The sequence below is a fragment of the Gossypium hirsutum genome, chromosome D09 (assembly GCF_007990345.1).
Source record: "Gossypium hirsutum isolate 1008001.06 chromosome D09, Gossypium_hirsutum_v2.1, whole genome shotgun sequence".
In the NCBI taxonomy this organism is placed as follows: domain Eukaryota; kingdom Viridiplantae; phylum Streptophyta; class Magnoliopsida; order Malvales; family Malvaceae; genus Gossypium; species Gossypium hirsutum.
The window spans coordinates 16,442,084-16,464,512 of record NC_053445.1 but is presented as its reverse complement, the minus strand read 5'-3'; the positions used below and the strand labels follow the sequence as shown (position 1 = coordinate 16,464,512).

At 33.7% G+C, this 22,429-nt stretch overlaps 1 protein-coding gene across 1 annotated transcript; it reads right to left on the bottom strand.

Annotated features, from left to right (window-relative positions):
* Positions 1–2,223: 2,223 nt before the first annotated feature.
* Positions 2,224–22,162, bottom strand: LOC107892715 (protein FAR1-RELATED SEQUENCE 5). Its single transcript, XM_016817771.2, has 6 exons — positions 22,048–22,162; positions 21,545–21,852; positions 2,963–5,224; positions 2,711–2,863; positions 2,567–2,629; positions 2,224–2,456 (listed from the first exon to the last, which is right to left on the bottom strand). Exons 1-3 carry the CDS (start codon positions 22,160–22,162, stop codon positions 3,104–3,106), a joined length of 2,544 nt encoding a protein of 847 aa, XP_016673260.2. The 3' UTR covers positions 2,224–2,456; positions 2,567–2,629; positions 2,711–2,863; positions 2,963–3,103.
* Between the last annotated feature and the right edge of the window lie 267 nt (positions 22,163–22,429).

Sequence of the window (22,429 nt, the reverse complement as noted above, 5' to 3'; positions counted from 1 at the left end):
ACAGTTGAAACATGTTAAATATGTATAAAGCATAAACTAATTCTAACCTTTACACAGACATTCAATTAACAATGTTAAAGAAAGAAATATAAAGAATAGAATAAAGGAAAGAGATGCTCATGAATTTATCAATGAAAGCGTGGCTCCAAAACTATCTCTACTCGTGAAGGTCTCACTTCGAAATAGGATCTTCTGATTACAATAACATAAAATAAACTAAGTAAAAACTAAGAATGGAAATAAAACCTAAGAGTGCCTCTGAAAGTCCCCTAATGTCTTGTTCTGAGCGAGTATTTATAGATTACATGTATTATGACCTAACTAGGTCAAGTAAGGATGGTTGAGCGTGTTAATTTTGGTTGTGTAGACGAAAATACACTTGCTCATTAAATTGGCCTCGACGCAACTATGTTGTGACACCCTCAAGCCTATGTCGCGACATCAAAGGCAATTTGCTTTATTCTTGGTGTCTTTAGGACTATGTCGCGATACCGCTTAACTTGTGTCGTGACATCCTCGACAGACTTCTCCTTGGTAGAATCACCATAACCACTTCATACTCACTATTCAAAAGAAAAAATCCACCTCGTCCTGCCTCGCATCCACCTTTAAAAAGGAAAAATTCACTCCATTTGGAGCGAATTGATTCAGAATCCATTGAGTGGTTCCGATTTTGTCATCCCTACTTGGTAAGCGTTTCTTATTTTTTTTTAGGTAAATTACATTGCAACTATGTGGAAGTTCTTTTTGGCCACTAAACTTTTAAATTTTTTAAAATGATCACTCAACTTTTAAAATTTTCAAAATGGCCACCCAACTAATCAAGTTTGGCTTCTTCTTTTTTTGTCCATTTCCGTTAAATGTTGTTAAGTAGTTGATGGAAGGGTGGGGTAGCAGTTTGAAAATTGGTATAATAACATATTTGGCCCTCAACTTTTACATATTGTGTCAATGTAGTCATGATTTTTATAATAATAAAAAAACCCTCAACATTATAAATTATCTTAGTTTAGTTCTAATTTTAAAAAAATAAAAAAATACATAAATATTTATAAAAAAGGTTATAATAAATTTAAAATATACAAAAAAAATTACTTTGTATTTTATAAAAATATAAAAATATATTAAATATATAAAAATATAAAAATATAATAATTATAAAAATAAAAAGTAAATCAGAAATTAAATAAAAAAGTTTAACTAAAAATATTCCCCAATTTCCTCACCAACTATCCCAAATTTTCTCATGAGCCAAACAAAATTATCTCATCAATCAAACAACAGACAAGTCTTAAAATTTGTTAGAACTTCACTGGGATTCGTTTACAATTTTATGAAATTTTTGAAAAGAAGAAAGGGGTTTTTTTAGAAAGTAAAAGGGTTTGAAAGATATTTTTTTTAAATGAAAATTTCAAAATATAGTTTACATGATTATAGTTTTAAAAATATTTTTTATAATTTCAAAAAATAAAATAACGAAAATACAGAATTTTGTAAAAGAACTTTTTGATATTTTTATAATTTTAGAAATTTAACCTAACTCAACTTAGGTTAATTGTTTAAAGGATTTTATGATTTTTAAATTTTTTTTACATAATTATAATTCTCAAAAATATTTTTTTTATAGTTTCAATAAATAAATAAATTTATGATTTTTTTAAGATTTGTTTGATATAATTATTTTTCAAAATTACGACCTTTTGAATCACATTTAAAATTTAAAATTTGAAAAGATACAAAAGTTAAAGTTGACCAAATTAGACTACAAAGACTAAATTCATAATTTATACTAAAAAAATACATAAAATATGAAATTAAAAATCCCAAACTAAAAAATAATCTAAAAATATATAGTACCCAATCTAAATCTAATCAATAAAAGTTTGAATTTTTAAGTAGCATAGCTTCATAAATAGAAGGGGTAAGAAATACACTTTTTTTTCTTCCTATACGGTTGAAAGTTGGATTGATTTGACCTTGACAAGTACTTCTAGACTAAATTCAAAGCTCAATTTAGTTCGAGAATCAGCTAAACTTGTAGCTCTAATATCACTAAATGTAACACCCCATATCCAATCTGATTGTTGTGTTGGTAAAAATCATATTCGAAAACGATTTTAGTGAAAAATTAAAATTCTGAATATCTGAATATTTTTGTTTACTGACTTGGAATTGTTGAATCAGGTTGTTTTAAGGTTAATACTTTGAAATGACCATACATGGTTATATGAATTGGTTACATGTATATTATAAATATCATATTGACATTCTGGTTATTAGGTGAAAATATCCTTATCATTTAAGAACTGTACAAAAACAACTATATTGACAAGATAATAGAACATGTTCTATTCTTCCCTTTGGGCCCAAGAAATGGAATGTCAATAAGTTCTATCTCGGTCATCATAAAGCAAAAATGAAGATGAATGTGAAGGTTGAATGTCAAGTTCCATAGCCTGCAAGTGGGAAACAACACAAGCAGATTAGAGATCCGAGTTTGACGGAGATGACAAATAATCAGCCAAACTAATGATGATTATTCAGGTTCCCACTTCATTGCATATACCTGCCTCAGCTGGCAGTAGTTTGACACAGAATCATGTTATGTGCCATGAATTAAAGGCTTGTCCTGCATAGAGAATATCCTCCTTGTCTATTACAAAAAGCACATGTTTCAGAGTGCATCACAAAGTAAAGCATAATACGTTACCTGGAGTAATTGAGTTTGGTTTGGCGAGCCATGTTGATCTGTATAGAAGTTAGGATTCTGGTAAACTTCAGCATGGGGCGTTTGCTCAATACCCAAAGTAGACTGTTGGTCTACACACTGGACAACTTGATTGGCTTCGAAGTTGAATAACCTCTGTGTAAGGCATTTTGGATGATTTAATAATTTAATCATAGAAGCGAGTAAACATAACTAGTTCTAGACATTATTTTATCTAGGTAAGCTAAATATCACCTGCATAACAGGAGCAGAGACAGAGGCTTGAGGTGAAACATTTGTTGGTGAGGAACTAGAAATGCAGGTAATTGTGTTCGGGGAGTTTGATCCCTCATTCTGAATTCTTCTATTCTTCAAGCCTCTCTGCAAAATGCTTTTCTATTTATGTCTATGTGGCTCAGTAGCCTCATTTTCCTTTTTACTCTGTGTTCTGCAACTTTTTTCCTGGTCATCAATGGCATTTCCATCTAGGAAAATCTCCACGTTTTCACTATCGGGAGCAGTTGCAGCACTGCTACTTGAGGCAATAACTTGAGCATCCTCAGCTTTTTGTGCCAAGATCTTCTCCACCCCTTCGATTGTTTCATTCAGTTGCCCTGAAGCAAAATGGAATGCATCATAAGATTCAGCTGCTCTGGCAGACAAATTGAGTATGCTACGACACATATCTCTATAACGACTTGCTGCTACCAACTTAGGATTTTCTTGTATGATAAAATCACTATCGTCTTGAGCACATCCAATCCTTGCATCTTTCATCCATCTCTTTAATATATATCGGGACGGAACCACCTTTATATTCCTATGATCAAGCACTCTTAGTGCATGACTACAAAGAAACCCAACATATTCAAACTTCATACAACTGCAAATGACTAAATCATCTGAAGAATCAAATGTTACAATATATTCTTGACTTTTTCCGAAAGTATTAACTTTGTATTCAGATAAATATCCATTTTGACTACACTGATTAGCAACAACATTCAAACACTCTTCATACTCATGCTGAAATACTTCAAATGCCTTCGGTGTATAGATTTCACTTGCATGCTTTAACAAAATCACATTCCCCATCAATTCTGGCTTGCAGTGGCTCATTTTATGAGTAGCTTTGATTTCTTTGTGGCGTTGCTCATCCATCACCCTCTCAAAGTGCTTGAAAAATTGAAGCACATCCTGGCCATCGTTGAGATAACTTCTCAACTTGTTAGATAAGCTCTCACCTAAATGTGAACATTTCATGTCAATAAAAAATCTATTCTTACCATATACCACAGCCCATTTCTCCTTTTCTCGATACATCCACCTCAACCACTCATTTTGCTTGAGGTTATATTTATCTAGCATAGCTTCCCAAGCATGAATGAAATCATCCTCATCATTGTGATCATAAATACAACTTCTAAAATCATTGGAAAAGGCATCAGCATCCTTCACTATGTCGCTAAGGTGTTTTAGGGTGTTCTGGTGCATCTGATAGACACATATATGGTGACCTGTTTCTGGTAGGATAGAACCAACTGCTTCAACAACTGTTGCATCTTGATCTGTGAGAATGACCTTCGGCTTCTTCCCAGACATTGCTTCTAAAAAGGTATGAAATAACCACTTAAGAGATTCAACAGTATCATCGTAAAGAAGTGCTGCAGAAAAGATCAGAGCTTGATTATGATGGTTAACACCTATAAACTGTACAAATGGCTTATAGTCTTTGTTTGTTCGAAATCTCATGTCCAAAAGAACCACATCACCAAAATAATTGTAGTCCACAAACATATTATCATCAGCCCAAAATATGTTGCTTACCTTATCATTAATATCAAGCAGTATTGCATAAAAGAATGATGGATTTTCAAAGTGCTGCCTCTGAAAATAATGCAACAAACAACCTGCCTCTCCCTCTTTCATATCTCTCACCCTTTCAGATCTTAGGTGATTGAAATAATCCATAGGAAGACATTCAAGAGATTCACGCACTAAGATTTTACTCATCAAATCAAAGGCAGGGTTTTGTGTTTCTAAATTGTTAGGCTGCTCAGTTTCAGGAACATGAACAAAGCACAGGTCCTTCTGCAATTGTAATGCATGACCATTGTAAGGGTTTATATTATCATGATTGTGGTTTGCTTCAAAATGACTAAGCCGGTATTTACCATTAGGTTTGCGGGTAATGATCATATGTGCCAAGCAACCAGTCCTTGTTTCCTTCCTATGCTTCTTTACAATAACATCTCTTTGGTCTTTCCGCCTGTAACCTTCTTTTGAACATGTAAACTTTCTAGAAACCACCTGACCATGTATCTTACTCCTGTTTACCCAATCTTTCCGAACACTAAAACCTGACAACCTAGCATATTTATTGTAAAATCTGTAGGCATGTTCGTCGGATTCAAATTCTATTCCAACTCTTAGTACACCATCAGCATTAGTTTCAACTTTTGAGGGAAGATTGGAATGAGTGGAATCAACATGGTTCACTTTTGGGCTGCGACACTCCTACTCTACATTCAAGTCCAATTGGTCTGATGTTTGAGCTCTATTATCCGGGTCCTCCTCATGAGGACCACCCAAGTCATCATCATCCTTATTCATTGACCTTCATTATAGAGGAAGCATGAGTTTCAAACACATTAATGCCTTGGCATTCACAATGGCAGAAGAATAACAGAACCCAACATAACAACGAGAAAAATTATTCATTTTCATTTTGAGTTACTATTTAAAAAAATTCAATTTAAGCCTTAAAAACATTTGTGAGCTATTAACAATCAAGTAATATGAGTTCATCTTCAACAACTTACATTTATACACACACACACACACACATATATATATAAAACCCTCAGCTCAATGATTGTCAATTGCGTGAAAGTACAAATTTGATGAAATCGCAAATTGAAATTGAAGTCAGTGTCGACATTTCTGAGCTTCCAATCACATTATAAACATGGTAAGCAAGTGGTAAGCAAGAAAAATGAACTTTCTTGCAAACAAATTTCAGAAAAATAAATAAATAAATAATCGAGTAAATCCAAGTAACTGAATTAATTTATACTTCTTGTAGCAGAAATCGAGTAAAAAAGACAAATATTTTATTATAACCACTAATAAACTACGAAGCAGGCATAGTGTCGAATAGAGAGAGGAAGGGCAGAAGAAAAAGGGGAGCTGACCTGGGTGTCGCTGACGGAGAGGAAATGTTGGATTTGAAAAGAGAAACAATGATAAGCATCGGTCGCTTTTGAAGAAGAACCAGAACGCTTCGTGTAGCAAATAAATTGGGCTTGGATCTATGGATTTCACTGGACTTTTAAGTGGGCCCATTCAATTCATTAGGCCTTAATTGCAAAATCATTTTTGGATTTTTTTCTTTAAACCCCATAAGGGGAGGTTTATGTCTATTGGTTGAGGCCCGGTTCCAAAAACTTTTCAAAATCAGACTTATTTTTGGGTCAGTCTGGCTGCTCAAAAATCCGTTTCACTATTAATAAAATATATGTTTTAATTGTTATTATATATCTTACAATTAAATTTAAATTTTTAAAAAATATTTTTATTATTTAAATTAAATTTGAGCTGAGTTAAGTCCTGCTGAGGTGAAAAATCTTTATCCAAGTTCAGTAAGTCAGGTTGAGCCTACCAGGCTAGGCAGGCTACCAGCCCTTGGACAGGTCTGGGTTTATAACATGGATTTTACATTTAGGTTGTGATTTTTATTACGTTATAAAAAGCGTTTTCGAAGCTAAAAGCATTTTTAGTATTATAAACAACAAAGAATAAAGTAACTATGTAACAACCCGGAAGTTAGTGGTGTCGGAAAGTGTGGTTTAGGAATCCCAATTCCTTATATTGGACTCGTACATATTTTTATTAAATATTTACAGAGTTACGTTAGACATGAATTAAATTCTGGTCGAATAATTGTGTGAAATTAAGGCTTATTTGGTGTACAAGGACTAAATCATATAAGTAATAAAAGTGTGATTTATTATTAAATTATAAGGTAAAATATAGCTAAGGTCTTAAACAGCAGTTATACCTTCGCTCTTATTGTAGTGGACGGCTTACAATAAATTATTTATAAATATAAGTTTTATATGTTATAATTAATATTATTATATGTTATAAAATCATAATATAATAAAAAATTATAACCTAATATTAAGTAGGGGAAACAAAACATTTCCCTTTTTATTTTTCATTTTCGAAACAAAAGGGTTTAGGGGAGAAGATGAAATGACAAGGACTTCCAATTTTCAAAATTTAATTGCTAACATCGACCTGGATTACTCAAAAAAGATGGGAAAAGATAAGGTTGTTGACGAATAGCTCGGAGTTTACAGTTTGTGTTTCTATAATCTGAACTAATTATAAAATTCTTTCATATTGATTTATTCATTCATGGTAAGAATATGAGGTGAGAATTCTTTTTCACTTGGGATGATTTGAATTGAATAACGATTATGAGGATTGAAATAAATATGTTTGATAAATGTGTGTATCTTTATTAATTATGAAAATTGAGAATGAATTGGGATAATTATGGCTACTATATATGTTGAATAAATGTTTACTTAATTGAAATAATTGTGAAATTGAGACATTGGTTGGTATTGGATTATGAAATGAAAACCCTATTAACTGTTCGAGCATAATCGAATATAGTTGGTATGCTATAAGATAGGAAGAGTTCAGAGATTTCTTCGACTACAAGTCGATGAGGCACTAGGTGCTAATTTACTTCGGTTTAACCGAGGAGACACTAGGTGCCAAATTGGTGTGTTAGTTGGATCCGTGTACCCGTTCAAGTCCGAGTTGTGTTAGTAGGGATATAAAGAATGAAATGGTTTATATGATTTTGATATGATTAAAGGAACAAGTAACAAAATTGGTAATGGAAAATGAAATGTGAATTGTGGATTGTGGATTAAATTGGAAACATTAATATGTTATGTTCCACGAAATCATGAAATTGGATTTTGAGATGAAATATATCTTATATGAGTTGTATGATTATTAACTTGCAAATTGTAATAGACTTATGATGATATAAGAGAAATGAGATGGTTTTGAGTACATGATTATGTGGAATAGCATATTTGGCTTGATGATTTGTATGTTAGTTTCATTCTAATTTTGTGCTCATTCATGTTTCATATTATACTTATTGTTCAAATTATAGATATACCACTGAGTTATACTTAGTGTACGTTTTCATTTGTTCGTGAGCATGTTAGGTACTATTTGGTTCGTACGTCGATTCAACATCCAACGACAATCCTAAGCTCAAGTGTTGGTGATGCTCTTATTTTGGCATGTACCTAGGGAATCTTGTGTTTGGAATGTTGATTTTGTAGTTTGATGACACTTTGAATCTTGATGGCCTTATAGGTTATGTAAATATGTATAGCGTTTTTGAAATGGTTATTTGAGAAGTGTTTTCATGAATGAAATTGTTATATGTTAGGCATTGTGTTTGATGGATGTTTGGACTTGGCTAGATGCATAATATGCCTAGATTATGTCTTCATATGGAATTGATAAAAATCATGTCTACTCCTATGTTTTACTTGAATGTGTTGGTTGTTCTTGTACATGTTTGGTTTGGTTATTTGGGGGCCATTGAAAGCATAATGGTATGTTTGAGTGGGATCATTTGATTTGGCTTGCATTGTTGATTGAGGTGCCTTTGTGGGCATATTGGTTAGGCATTTAGGTTAAATGGTATATAGCATGTTTTGACATGTTTTAGTGTGTTTAGAGTTGCATATTTGTAGGTGCAAATGGTATGGCTTGGTAACTAAGCAATGGTAGGTGAAATGGCTTGATTTTGAAGTTACTTTAGGTGCACATGGCCTGGGACATGGTCTACCACACTGCCGCGTGCCACACACGGTCACTCTACACGGCCATGTGACCTATTACGTTTTGGTGCAGGTTTATCCTACACAGTCTCAGGTTGACATATGGCCTGGAGACACGAACGTGTAACCCTATTACAAATCACACATGATTTGGCACACGGTCGTGTGACCCTATTTCGAATTGCACACGGTTGGGCACACGATCTAGCGACATAATCGTGTGACCTTATTTTTGAATTTTGTACAGTTTGGCCACATAACCATGTTTTTAAGCCCTAGGACCTGGGCTCTATCACACGGCCTGGCCACACGGCCATGTGACCCCTCTTTTGGAATTTTTCTAGATTTTTTGTTTTATTTCAAACTAGTCCCTAACTGTTTTCAAATTTATTTTTCAGTTTCATAAGTTTGATATAAATCCTGTATTTGTATATATGCTATGAATGATGATTGAATTTGAATATTTGATATTTAAAGTAATATTTGAATGGTTTATGTTGTTATTTGACTTGTTAAATGACATAATACTTAGTAACCCTAATCAGATGATGGAGACGGGTTGGAGGTGTTACATTTAACGGTACGAGAGCTATAGGTTTAGCCAATTCTCAAACTAAATGAAGCTCAAAATAGAGTCTAAAGGTATATGCCAAAATTGAGTCAAGTCAGAGTCGGGATTTGGATGTTGATTTTAATTTTTTTATTTTATAGATAAAAAATGTTTAGTGTATCAAATAATGAAGTTGATCAAGAAATTCATATTAGTGATACTTTTATTGAAAATTTAAACAGAGCTAAGTCGATGGCAATGAGTGTTCATTCAGCTGGTGCTCAACAACCTAACATTGACAGAGGTAATAATGAGGGCCAAAGTGATTCGAATTTACTTCGTTCTATAGCTAAAACTCTTTAGAGAGTGGTGGGAGTTACTCCTATTGTTGTACTTGTACCTGTTATTTGATAGGCTCCAATTAAAGAATTATAGAGATACGATGCTACTGAATTCTTGGGCCTAAAAGGGGTTGATCCCTCAATAGCTGAAGTTTGATTGGAATCGACTAAACAAATTTTTCAACAACTTGAGTTCACCCTCGGGAATGTGTAATTTGTGTCATTTCTTTACTATAAGGAGAATCGTATACATGGTGGCAGACAGTAACACGTCACATACCTGTGGAACGAGCGGACTAGGAGTTCTTTCAAAAGGAATTTTAGAAAAAGTACGTAGGAGAGTTGTACCTTAAGGATCGAAAACAAGAGTTTTTACTATTGAAACAAATTGAAATGTTAGTGTTTGATTACGAATGTGATTTTCGTGAATCAATAAATATGCTACAGAGTTTGTGTCGTTAGCAGCTAAAAGTTGTGAACGATTTTTGCGAGGTTGACGCGATGAACTCAGGGTACAACTTGTATCACATCAAATTTTAGATTTTTTTGATTTAGTTGAGCGAGCAAAAAAGGTGGAGCAAGCTTTACATCTCGATATAAAGACTAAGACTACACGAGCTGTTAGAGAACGAATAGGAGCTATTATTTCGCATCTGCAGCCAAATCGAACTAAGGATTCTCATGGTAATTGGAAATTAACCTTTAAGTCCAATAGATCTGACAAAAAACAAGGTTGACCATCGACTATGTCTTTGGGAAATTGATGCGATCCCGGTCGCATCATGTTATGACTCAAATCGACAACAACGAGATTGGCCTAAACACAAGGGCCCCAAGTGCAAAATGAAGCTTAACCTCAGCTTGTTGAGCTCAATTCAGCTCATTTCCAGATTAATAAGCTCATTTGTCTGTTTTGAGTTTATTTCAATTTATTCATTTTAGTTGCTGGAATTAAATAAATGCAATTAGTTAATTCAACTCGAATAATTATTAGGACTTTAATTTGTCAAATCTGGACATTTTTAATTATATGTTAAATATGTTTTATTTTAATGCATGTTTTTAATATGTCATAGTTAGTACATATCATTAATGTGTCTTAGTTCATTACATCACTTTAATGTGTCTTGTTGCTGCCGATTTAAATATGTCCTAACATGATTTAAGTTGCTGAATTAATTTTCTTTCAGGTACATGCATGGACGACAATGAAGATGCTTCAATGAAGGTGCATTGTGACCGATCACATGGAAGCAAAAATTCACAATGAAGGTGAATTGTATGGGTTTTAATGTCATGCCTTGAATCTCCAAGATACATACTTCAAGTTCATGAATAATTAGCTCATTAATTCAGCCAATGTACCGGCACATACATGCATCAAAAGTAGGGGCTGAATCAGTTTAATGCCTCTTGCCCATTTATATGCTCTAGACGCCATTGAGATCAATTAAGGGATATGCATGGCACCTTCACCTTCAAGAACGTCCAAGGGAGGAATTGACTCATAAATTCAGCACATTGAATGAATAACGTGCATGCACAAAGGGGAGGACGTATTTATAAGGTACATGCTGCCATTCATGAACCAGCCCATCATTAAAGCGTCAATTAAGAGAGATGCATGTCCCATGAACCTAGCATTCGGCCAAGGGGGATGGATATGATTAAAGATGCACATTCATGGAACAAAGAAGATTTCTTATTGGTTAAGTATGCATGAACGGTTTTGGGAAGAAACATGATTATTCAACCGTGCATGAACTTACACTATCCATGAATAGCGATTTAATGTTTGAAGTGTGAACATTTTTTTAATAGTTGAGTGAACACAAAGATGTCGAATTTAAATGGTCATTCTTTGTATCTATAAATAGTTTGTAATAGGTCATTTGCAAGGTTAGCTTACTGAACTTTGTTATTTTATGAATTATAAACTTTGTGAGTTTTATTCAACTCTCATTGTTCTTATTGATTCGATCTGACTTATCTAGCATTGCCAGTGGCGTCATCCAATCTCCGTTCCTGAACTTATCACTTTCGAGTGTGGCGTTCACCTATACCGTTGGTTTCGATCTCTATAGATAGCGGGTCTCAATTCTATCGAACTTTTTGCCAATCACCTTAAAACGTTTAAGAATCAGGTCCTTAACCTTTGTTACGGGTTCATTCTTGTTTTGAGTTCACTATACCATCCATCCATCCATCATATTTACTTTGTTTTATCCGCTGCCTAAATATCTATTTTTATAACTTAGCCAATTTATTGAATTAAAAACGAGAACTATTTAATTTGACGATCGGGTAATTTCTACGACTCAAATCATCACTGAGGCGAGTTCGTATCATTTGGTATCAGAGCTTTTCAAATTAGGTACGTTTTTATCATTCTTATACTCCCAAAATCAAAAAAAATTTAAAAAAAAGGAAAAAAATTATGAAAAAAAATTGTGTTAAAAAAAAAGAAAAAAGTGTGAAAAAAATTATGTGTTAAAAAAAGTGTGTTGTGCAAAATACAAGTGGGAGTTTGGATTGTAGTATTTCAAAAAAAAAGGTCTGTTTTTGAAAGAGTTTCAAATTCTCGATCTTTGTGATTGTTCTTTAAGAAATCAACTTTTGGCAGCCACACTCTTTAAATTTTGTTTTTCTCTTTTAGCCTACCTAATTTACCAAACATCATTCCTTTGTTTCTTAGCCTTTTGAAGCCGACCCACAAGTGTGCTATTAGGTCTAACGAAATTGCTAAGAACTTCGAGAGGTGGATTTGAGAGGTAAAAGGCACGAGTGAAAATACATCAAGATAAAAGCCAAAATAAAAGTGAAACACAAGTGGTGTGCCATCTATTATTTTTCTTTGCAAGAGAACTTGTAAGATTTTTGTGGTGAGGATTTTTTTTTCTTTTTCTCTAATTTATCTTTTGTTTTCTAACATTTTGTTGAAACATGTTCCAAGAAATTTCTAAGTTTGAATCGTCACAAGCTTTTTAAGACAAAGAAGACTTACTACATGCTGTCATTGACGAAAGCTTTGACATCAAAAAGAGTTTAATACTTCAAAATTTGGAGAACGAACCGTAACGTGAAAATCTGTTTCATACTCGTTGCTGTGTTCGCGATAAAGTGTGTTGCACCGTTATTGATAGTGAGAGTAGCTCAAACGTGGCTAGTACTAGAATGGTGGAGAAGCTTGGCTTACCCACTACCCACCATTCGCACCCCTATACGTTGCAAGGGTTTAGCGACAAAGGCAAATTTGAAGTTACTCAACAAGTGCGTGTTGCCTTTACCATCGGTAGATACCAAGACGATGTTGTTTGCGACGTGGTGCCTATTCTAGCCTACCATTTGTTGTTAGGAGGACCATGCCAATTGGATCGAAAGGTCACTCACGATGGTCGTACCAATAGGTATTCCTTCAAGCATCATGGAAGGAAGGTCACGCTAGTGCCGCTCACTCCGGAACAAGTCCATGAGGACCAAATCAAATTGAAAAATTCAGTTGTTAAAATATGTGAGGTAAAAGAAAAACGAGAGAAAGAAAGAGACTGTGAGCATGAAAAGAACATTGAAAAAGAAATTAAAAGAAAAGAAAAAGAAAAAGAGAATGAAAGAGAAATTGAAAGAAAAGAAAAAGAAAATGAAGAAGAAAAAGAGGAAAGCGAGAGAGAAACAAAAGGAGATGTGAATGAAACGAGTAACGAATTTGAAAAGAAATCGAGTGAAAAAGAAAGAGAGGTTTCAAAAGAAACGAGTGATGAGCGTAATCAAGAAAAAGTGAGGAATATTTTTGCTCACCCCCGTTTGAGTTTGCCTTCAATTTCCTTTCACTCCAGGTTTGTAAAATTCCACCTAAAGACAAATTCCAGCTCCATTACCTACCCAACGAATGACGATTTCAATTGATTGAAAAAGGTAAGTTGGATGGTGTGAGAACTTTTCAAATTTCTCAAGGTAAGCAAGGTAAGGTAACTTTTGAAATTCAATCAGATTGGAACTTGTTGACTTCTATTGATAAATGTGTTCAGGTTGTTGATCTTAACGAAATTCTTTATAATGCTTTGCATAGTTGCTATAAGTTGAGTTGATTTGCTGATTTTTATTTAATTAGTGTCTTGGAATGTTCTTCTCATCATTTCATCCATGTTTTATCCTTTTTCTTGAAAACAACACATGTAAATTCATCTGGTTTCCAACATCAAAATCAATTCTTGGTTTACGGAGATTATTGTACTATGTTTTTGAACAAAGGAATTGAGCAATGGAATTATGTTTCTGATTTTCACTATCGAATGTTTTGGGAGTCTAACTTATTGCCATCGATGAATTCTTTGTTTTAAATTGACAAGGTCAGACCCGTTTATGACTTGTACTCTGACATTGATTTAAGTATTCCATTTTTGAATGGAGACACTAAAAAGTTACTTTGATTCCATCATTTATAATGTCACTAACTTGTTTCAATTTTGTTTAGGTGACAATTTGAAGTGGTGTCCATTTAAAGAGGGAGGATTTTTCGCTAGCAAATGGCCCGATTTGAGGACAAATTGTCTTCAAGAGGGAGGGTATGATGCGATCCCGGTCGCATCATGTTATGACTCAAATTGACGACATCGAGATTGGCCTAAACACGAGGGCCCCAAGTGCAAAATGAAGCTTAACCTCAGCTTGTTGAGCTCAATTCAGCTCATTTCCAGATCAATAAGCTCATTTGTCTGTTTTGAGTTTATTTTAATTTATTCATTTTAGTTTCTGGAATTAAATAATTGCAATTAGTTAATTCAACTCGAATGATTATTAGGTCTTTAATTTGTCAAATCTGGACATTTTTAATTATATGTTAAATATGTTTTATTTTAATGCATGTTTTTAATATGTCATAGTTAGTACATATCATTAATGTGTCTTAACTCATTACATCACTTTAATGTGTCTTGTTGATGTCGATTTAAATATGTCCTAACATGATTTAAGTTGCTGAATTAATTTGCTTTCAGGTACATGCATGGATGACAATGAAGATGCTTCAATGAAGGTGCATTGTGACCGATCACATGGAAGCAAAAATTCATGTCATGTGCATTCCTTAAAGATGAAGAATGTGGCTGTTCGTTTTTGCTCATACATGAATTAATCAAGAGGAACAAATCTGTCCATTCATGCACTCCAAAGGGAATTGTACGGGTTTTAATGTCTTGCCTTGAATCTCCAAGATACATACTTCTAGTTCCTGAATAATTAGCTCATTAATTCAGCCAATGTACCAGCACATACATGCATCGAAAGTAGGGGCTGAATCAGTTTAATGCTTGTTGCCCATTTATATGCTCTAGACGCCATTAAGATTCAATTAAGGGATATGCATGACACCTTCACCTTCAAGAACGTCCAAGAGAGTAATTGATACATAAATTCAGCACATTGAATGAATGATGTGCATACACAAAGAGGAGAACGAATACATGCTGCCATTCATGAACCAACTCATTATGAAAGCCTCAATTAAGAGAGATGTATGTCCCATGAACCTAGCATTCGGCCAAGGGGGGATGGATATGATTAAAGATGCACATTCAGGGAACAAAGAAGCTTTCTTATTGGTTAAGCATGCATGAACAGTTTTGGGAAGAAACATGATTATTCAACCGTGCATGAACTTACACTATCCATGAATAGAGATTTAATGTTCGAAGCGTGAACATTTTTTTAATAGTTGAGTGAACACAAAGATGCCGAATTTAAATGGTCATTCTTTGTATCTATAAATAGTTTGTAATAGGTCATTTGCAAGGTTAGCTTACTGAACTTTGTTATTTTATGAATTATAAACTTGGTGAGTTTTATTCAACTCTCATTGTTCTTATTGATTCGATCTGACTTATCTAGCATTGCTAGTGGCGTCATCCAATCTCCGTTCCTGAACTTATCACTTTCGAGTGTGGCATTCACCTATACCGTTGGTTTCTATCTCTATAGATAGCGGGTCTCGGTTCTATCCAACTTTTTGCCAATCACCTTAAAACGTTTAAGAATCGGGTCCTTAACCTTTCTTACGGGTTCATTCTTGTTTTGAGTTCACTATACCATCCATCCTTTATATTTACTTTGTTTTATCCGCTGCCTAAATAGCTATTTTTATAAATTAGCCAATTTATTGAATTAAAAATGAGAACTACTTAATTTGACGATCGGGCAATTTTTACGACTCAAATCATCACCGAGGCGAGTTCGTATCAGAAGTGTGGGAGGTCCGTCCCAAGATGTTGAGATATTGAGTTGCGAGCACTTTGGGAAAAAGTGTCGAGTTGAATGTTGGAAATTGACACGAGCCTATTTTCGTTGTGGATTGTTGGAGCATTTCAGTCGGTAGTGCCCGAGAGGTGATAATGCTACTTCTGTCACTACTCAGAAGTCTGCATCTGCGACCAAGGGTCATGGAATTAGTCGTGGTGGTTCTGTTTCTAAAAGTGGTGCAAGAAAGATGAGTGATGCCATTACTCATCAGTCAGAGGCTAGAGTGTTGGCACGAGCATACATTGTATGGACTTATGATGAGGGTGACTCTACTGATGTTGTAGTAGGTATCTTTTTATTATATCTTGCCCCTATTTTTACTTTCATAGACCTTAGATCTTCACACTATTATGTTAATTTTGAATTGGTCAAATCAAGAGTTTAAAATTAAGACGTCTAAAGTATCCATGGTTAGGTCGAGTCCTTTAGGGCAGTCAGTATGGGTCGACCGAGTGTGTAGGCTGTGTCTGCTAAAAATTCAGAACGTATCTTTACCTGTTTATTTGTTGATAATGCCATTCGACGATTTTGATAAGATTTTGGGTATAGATTGGCTCACTGAGCATGGACTGATTTTGGATTGTCGTAAAACAAAGTTTGCGGTTCAGTGTACTTACGGTAGTTTGATTGAGGTGAATGTGTCCGAATGAGTGGTTCAACTCGTATCATTTCAGCTGTTCGCGCTAATAAAATCCTCAATCAAGGCTGTGAAGCTTTTCTTGCTTATATTATTAACTCGAATGCTAGTGATTCAAATTATTTGTGAATTTTCTAATGTGTTTCCCGAGGAATTACCAAGACTACCATCGGATCGAGAAGTTGAGTTTGCAATCGAGGTGTTTCTTGGTGCGACTTTGGTGTCAATATCCCCTTACCATATGGTGTCATGTGTGAATATAATGTGAAATTGTGCAAGTATACATGTCAAATCAAGTAACAAAGTGATGAGTGAGTATCGTTCCCATGAGGACTGAATTAGTATAATTTGGTCAAGTTATTAGAGTTAAACTTGATTAATGCTAAAGTAAAATAATAGTGAGAATGTAGTAGCAAAATGAGAGAATGATGATGTATAAAATGTGCAAAACAAATCAAGTAAATGAAACAAGAATGTCACGACAAAGCCATTACAAAAAAGAAGATTAAGGAACTGCGATGTTGATTAGGACGACTGAGATTATTGATGCATCTACCTTATCTAACTATTAATGCCACAACAAAGTCTTGAACACTCTAAAGCAGTTTGCTTCTTTCAAGAGTAAAACCTTGGGTTACCTCTCCTAAAGCACTATATGTCTATGGACTTGAGCTCGGTTACCACTAATATTTTCTACCTTCTTTCATATGAGTCAAGGTTCTATGTTTATAGGTTGCTACAAATAAATAGTTTATCATTCAATTATATTATTCAACGTCTATCTAGTTTGTAATATCCCGAAAATTACTACTGTAATACCCCGAAAATTACTACAGTAAGAAAGTAGGTATCCTTGATAGTAAAATAAGGAAATAAAGTGACAAAAAGGGAAATTTTGAGTTATGACAATACTGGGAATTATATTATGACATTAACTCAAGAAAGGATTAAATCACAAAAGTGAGAAAAGTTTTGTTACCCAAGAGTAAATACGAAAATTTTGAAGGACCAATAGTGTAAATATTTTAAGGGTGGAATAATCTAGAAACTAAGGAAAATGGATGAATTAGGACCAAATTGAAAAGTGAAGAATTTTGAGGGACTAAATCACAATTGCGCCAAATTAAGTGATGACTCAAGGATGAAATTTTTAAAGATTATGAAGGGCAAAATGGTCAATTAGAAGAGAGAGAAATCTAGAAGGCAATGATGATGTTGGTGATATTTTAGATTAATTAATTAAATAATATTAGTTTATTAATATTTTAATTTGATTTTTAAATGATATTTATTATTTATTATTATTCTATTTAGTATATATATGGAAGGAAAGATGAAGAATCTTCATCTTCTTCCATGCAACCAACGTGAGAAGAGAGGAAAAGAAAGAAAGTTTTGCTTTCTTTACAATTTGGTCATTCCACCAAAAAGTAACCATTTTTACTTAGAAATCAAAAGAATTTCCATAGCTTCTAAGAGAGAAAAATAACAAGGAGACAATGGGGAGCTAGAATATCAAGTTAGATTCAAGAAATAGAAGCTGGAGGAGAGACAAAATCAAGTTAAAGATTGAAATAAGTAGCACAAGGTAAGAACATCAATATTTCAATATATTTTTAAGTTTGATATTATTGAAAAAGCATGGAAATAATGTTATAGTAGAGTTTTCTTATATAAGGTCTTATGTTCTTGATATATTAGTGAAAAAAAATGAGTGAAAGTGATGGGAAATATTATAGAGAAAGGGAATAAGGGAGTTATACACCTAGTAATCAACATTTTGCACTCAAATAGTTTTGGACAGCAACAGTAGTCTAAACTGGAAAAATCACCATAAATCGTGAAAATTGAATTAGAGGATGACAAAAATGGAATTAAATATTATTGAGTCTAGTTTCTCATAGAAGAAACGGTGTAAGCAATGGAACTGTAAATCATGAGTTATAATAAATTTTGTGAGATAAGGGCAGAATGATTTCGGGTTCCCCTGTTCCGACTTTGAAAAATCATAAAAAATGGAGAAAAATTATTAGGGGCTTAAATTTATATGTTTAAAATATTTAATAAGTATATTTTCAATAGAAATAGATGGGAACATTATCCAAATCTTGGACGAGGAGATAATTAATTTTTAGTGAAGAAGGGTCAAAACTGTTAGATAGCAGAATAAAGATGAAGTTAAAGAATAAAATGTACTTATTGGCTAAACCAAAAATTCTGAAAATTTTATAGTAGGAAGATATGTGAGTCTAGTTTTAGAAAAAATTTTTGGATCTTAATTCGGAGTTTTTTTATCTCAAGATATAAATAATTTTGTGACAATGACTCAAGTAGACAGCTTTGAATGAACAAATAAATAGTGAAATTATAGATAATGTTACATATAAGCATGTTATATACATTAAGGATGTGGAATGGAGAGGAGGAGGAGGAAAATATATGATTATTCAACTAGCATGAGTTTTCATTAAAAATGGCTAATTTGCATGTTTTAGGTTCAGGGACTAAATTGAATAAAAGTAATATTTTAATGGTAAATTTGTAAAAATGTCAAAAAGTGACCAAATTGCATGAAATGAATTGTTTTATTATTTAAATTAATAAATTGAATGAAATATTAATTTATATCAAGATTGAGTGGAAATTCGAGAAAAATAGAAAATTACCAAAATGTCCCTGAATTTTGGTATTTCTACAATTTAGCCTGGTAAGTTCGTGTAACTTGAATTATATTCTTAGATGATTGAAATATATATATTGGATTGAGAAATTGATTTGAATTGTGAACATGAGAAATTATGAATTGAATGAAATGGAAATGAAGCTTCGAATTACATGTGTAAATATCGGGTCTCGTAGGTCCTATTTGTTATGAATATAATACTTCGAGGATATGTTGTAAATAATTATAAAAGAATGTTAATAATTTAAAAGTTTTAATTCGGATGAAATTTTGTAACTCGGTTTAATATGTATGCAAATATATGTCTACTAGTAATGCCTCGTACCCTATTCTGGCATCAAATACGGGTAAAGGGTGTTACAATGTGACATCGTCAGATTCGGTCATAACGTTTAGACCGGGTTTGGGGTGTTACATAGTTAACTTAACCCTATCAGAATTAAGTTATCTTTAATAACCTGCAGCACATTTGTCAATACACAGCCTGTATAAAAGCATGAAATACCATTGAATAAAATAGGAGAATAATTCCAACTTAAACTGTAAACATTAATAGAAATTAAAGGATTCAACAAAGTAATCCCGAGCCTAAGAGATTTAGCTCTTAGCTAGGTAAATCAAGTTTGATTTTAATGCAGTAACCAACATCACCTGTAACAAATAAGTTTTAAAAGAAATGCGAAAAGAATCAAAGGAGAAAATCTGAGATGATAGCTTTCGCATATCCAACTCTCAACACCGGTAATGCAATGTCTTACAGCTGCCTTCCTTCTTGGTCCTTCCCTTCTTTTCTGTCAAAATATGCTCTCCCATTTTTCTATCAAAAACTTCCTTTTTCTAGGGTTCCCCTTTTGGCTTTTATAATTTTGACCTTCTAGGGTAGGTCTATCAGCCAATAATCATATCTCTCTTTTTTAAGTGGATTTATCTGGTATAAGTACAGCTGGGGCTGAGAACGGTACGCATTGAGTGTTGACTAAGCTTTGTCCAAGCATTACCACAACATTTATGTTGGAAAACTATCCAAAATTTTTCGCGGAAAGCTTTCAATCCTTTACTCATTTTCCTACACTTAGAACCTGCCAATCAACCACCAAACAAGTCCTCCCCATTGGCAATTAAAAGAAACATGTATGTCATGGTGTGGCACTTCTATTTCTATCAAACCAATAGTGTGGCACTTTTCATTCTTATCAGCACATTTCAGGGAATTGAATACATTGAATGTGATCTTTTGATCATTCATCCTTATGGTCAGTTCACCTTTTTGCACATCAATTAAAGTTTTGCATGTAGCAAGAAAAGGTATTCAAAGAATAATTGGCACATCTTTGTCAGCTTCACATTCTAAAATAATGAAATCGACAGGAAAAATAAATTAATCTACTTTTCACTGCACGTCTTCAAATTTACCTTCTAAGTATGCGTAAGATCGATCAGCTAGCTGCAACGTAACCGTAGTAGGTCTTACTTTTTCGATTTCCAACTTCTTAAAGACAAACATAAGCATTAAATTGATGCTCGCTTCTAAATCACATAATGCCTTACCAAGATAATGATTTCCAATTAAACATGGGATAGTAAACCTCCAAAGGTCCTTCAACTTTGGAGGCAATTTATTCTTCAACATCGCCATGCACCCCTCAGTGAGAGCAACTGTTTTAAAATTTCCCAATCTTCGCTTCTTTGGCAGTATATCTTTCATGAATTTCACATAGTTTGGCATTTTCTCCAAGGCTTCTACTAACAGCATGTTGATGTGGAGTTGTTTAAGGACATCTAGAAATTTGAACTGGGCATCTTGTTTACAATTGTGAAATCATTGAGGAAAATATGGAGGTGGTCATCCTTCATGTTGCTGATATTGTTTTATTGTGGCATTTTTATTGGCAGTATGATCTGATTCTGCTGCAACAGTCTTTTGTTTAGCCTTTTCATTAGGAATGTGCTTTTAAGATGATTTTAAGACCTTTCCATGGTTGAACTCAGATTTGTCCTATTCTATAGTTGCATTTTTTACAATTTCAATCAGTTGAGTCCTACTTCTGAGAGTGATTCCCTTGTAATGCTCTTTCCCTTGTGATCTTGAATTATCAGTTTCACTTGGCAGAGCTCCTTGCGGTCCCGAATTTAAATTATTTTTTATCTACCCCACTTGATTCTTAAGGGCTCATAAGGATGTAGCTTGACTTTGAATCATGACATCATTCTTGGCCATATATTCTTTCAGCAAAGATTCAATAGATGATGATGATGAAGCTAATGCCTAACCTTGTTGGACATTTTTACATGGCATTGGTTGATTATAACCAGGCGATGCCCTCTCGGTATTTTGTCTAACAACATTGCTTGAACTCCTCATACCCTGATTATTCCAACCAAAGTTTGGTGTTGCTTCCACCGTCGATTGTAGGTGTTAGAATAGGGATTGTTATTCATGTTGAAATCACCCAAGCTTCATAAAGCATTTCATCCTCTGATTGTTGAAAAGATATGATGTCATTTCTAATCTTGGAATTCATGTTTGGCAGATTATACCGTAGCAAAAACCTCTGGCACAGGTCATTCCATGATGCCACTGTTCTCGATGGCAAAGCATTAAGCCACGCTCTTGCACGATCTCTCAAGGAGTATGGGAACAATTTAAGCTGCAAAGCATCTTCAGGAACATCCTGTTGTCTATACGAGTCACAAACTTCTAGAAAAAGTCTTAAATGTAGTCTTGGATCTTCAGTGAGCAACCCCCTGAACTGTCCAACTATTTGCAACATCTAAAACATTACTGGTTTCAACTCAAAATACTGAGCTTGTATGTGTGGTCTTACTATCCTTGGATTTAGGTCATCTAAAATTGGAATGACATGATTTCAAATTGTCCTGTCTTGGTCATTTATCACACGATGAATAAGAAGATTGACATCCTGATGATTTGGATTCAATGGACCATTCAAACCAGGATCATTTCCTTCTTTAGCCATATTACGTAATTCTCTTCTCCTTTTTAGCAAAGTTCTCTCAGTCTTTGGATCAAAAGGATACTCTTCTTCTAGAGGAATGCCTCTTCTCATGCATTGATGACAAATCTATAAAAATTAAGTAAAATTGAGTTAGATAAAACTAATGAAGCAAAAGAAAATAACAAAACCAAATTTCACTAATTATCGATCCCCAATAACGGTGCCAAAAACTTGTCGCGTGTGAATATAATGTGTGAATTGTGCAAGTATACATGTCGAATCAAGTAATAAAGTGATGAGTGAGTATTGTTCCCACAAGGATTGAATTAGTATAATTTGGTCAAGTTATTAGAGTTAAACTTGATTAATGCTAAAGTA

Bases quoted from the DNA above. Each gene is read 5' to 3' on its own strand.
- LOC107892715 (XM_016817771.2), bottom strand. From the start codon at position 22,162: ATGAGAAGAGGCATTCCTCTAGAAGAAGAGTATCCTTTTGATCCAAAG. The intron at 21,853-22,047 runs GTTTGAATGGTC...TGTTGCAAATAG, and splicing joins TAAAGAAGGAAATGATCCTG to TTGGACAGTTCAGGGGGTTG. The intron at 5,225-21,544 runs GTGATTTCAACA...AATGTAGAGTAG, and splicing joins AAATGCTTTATGAAGCTTGG to GAGTGTCGCAGCCCAAAAGT.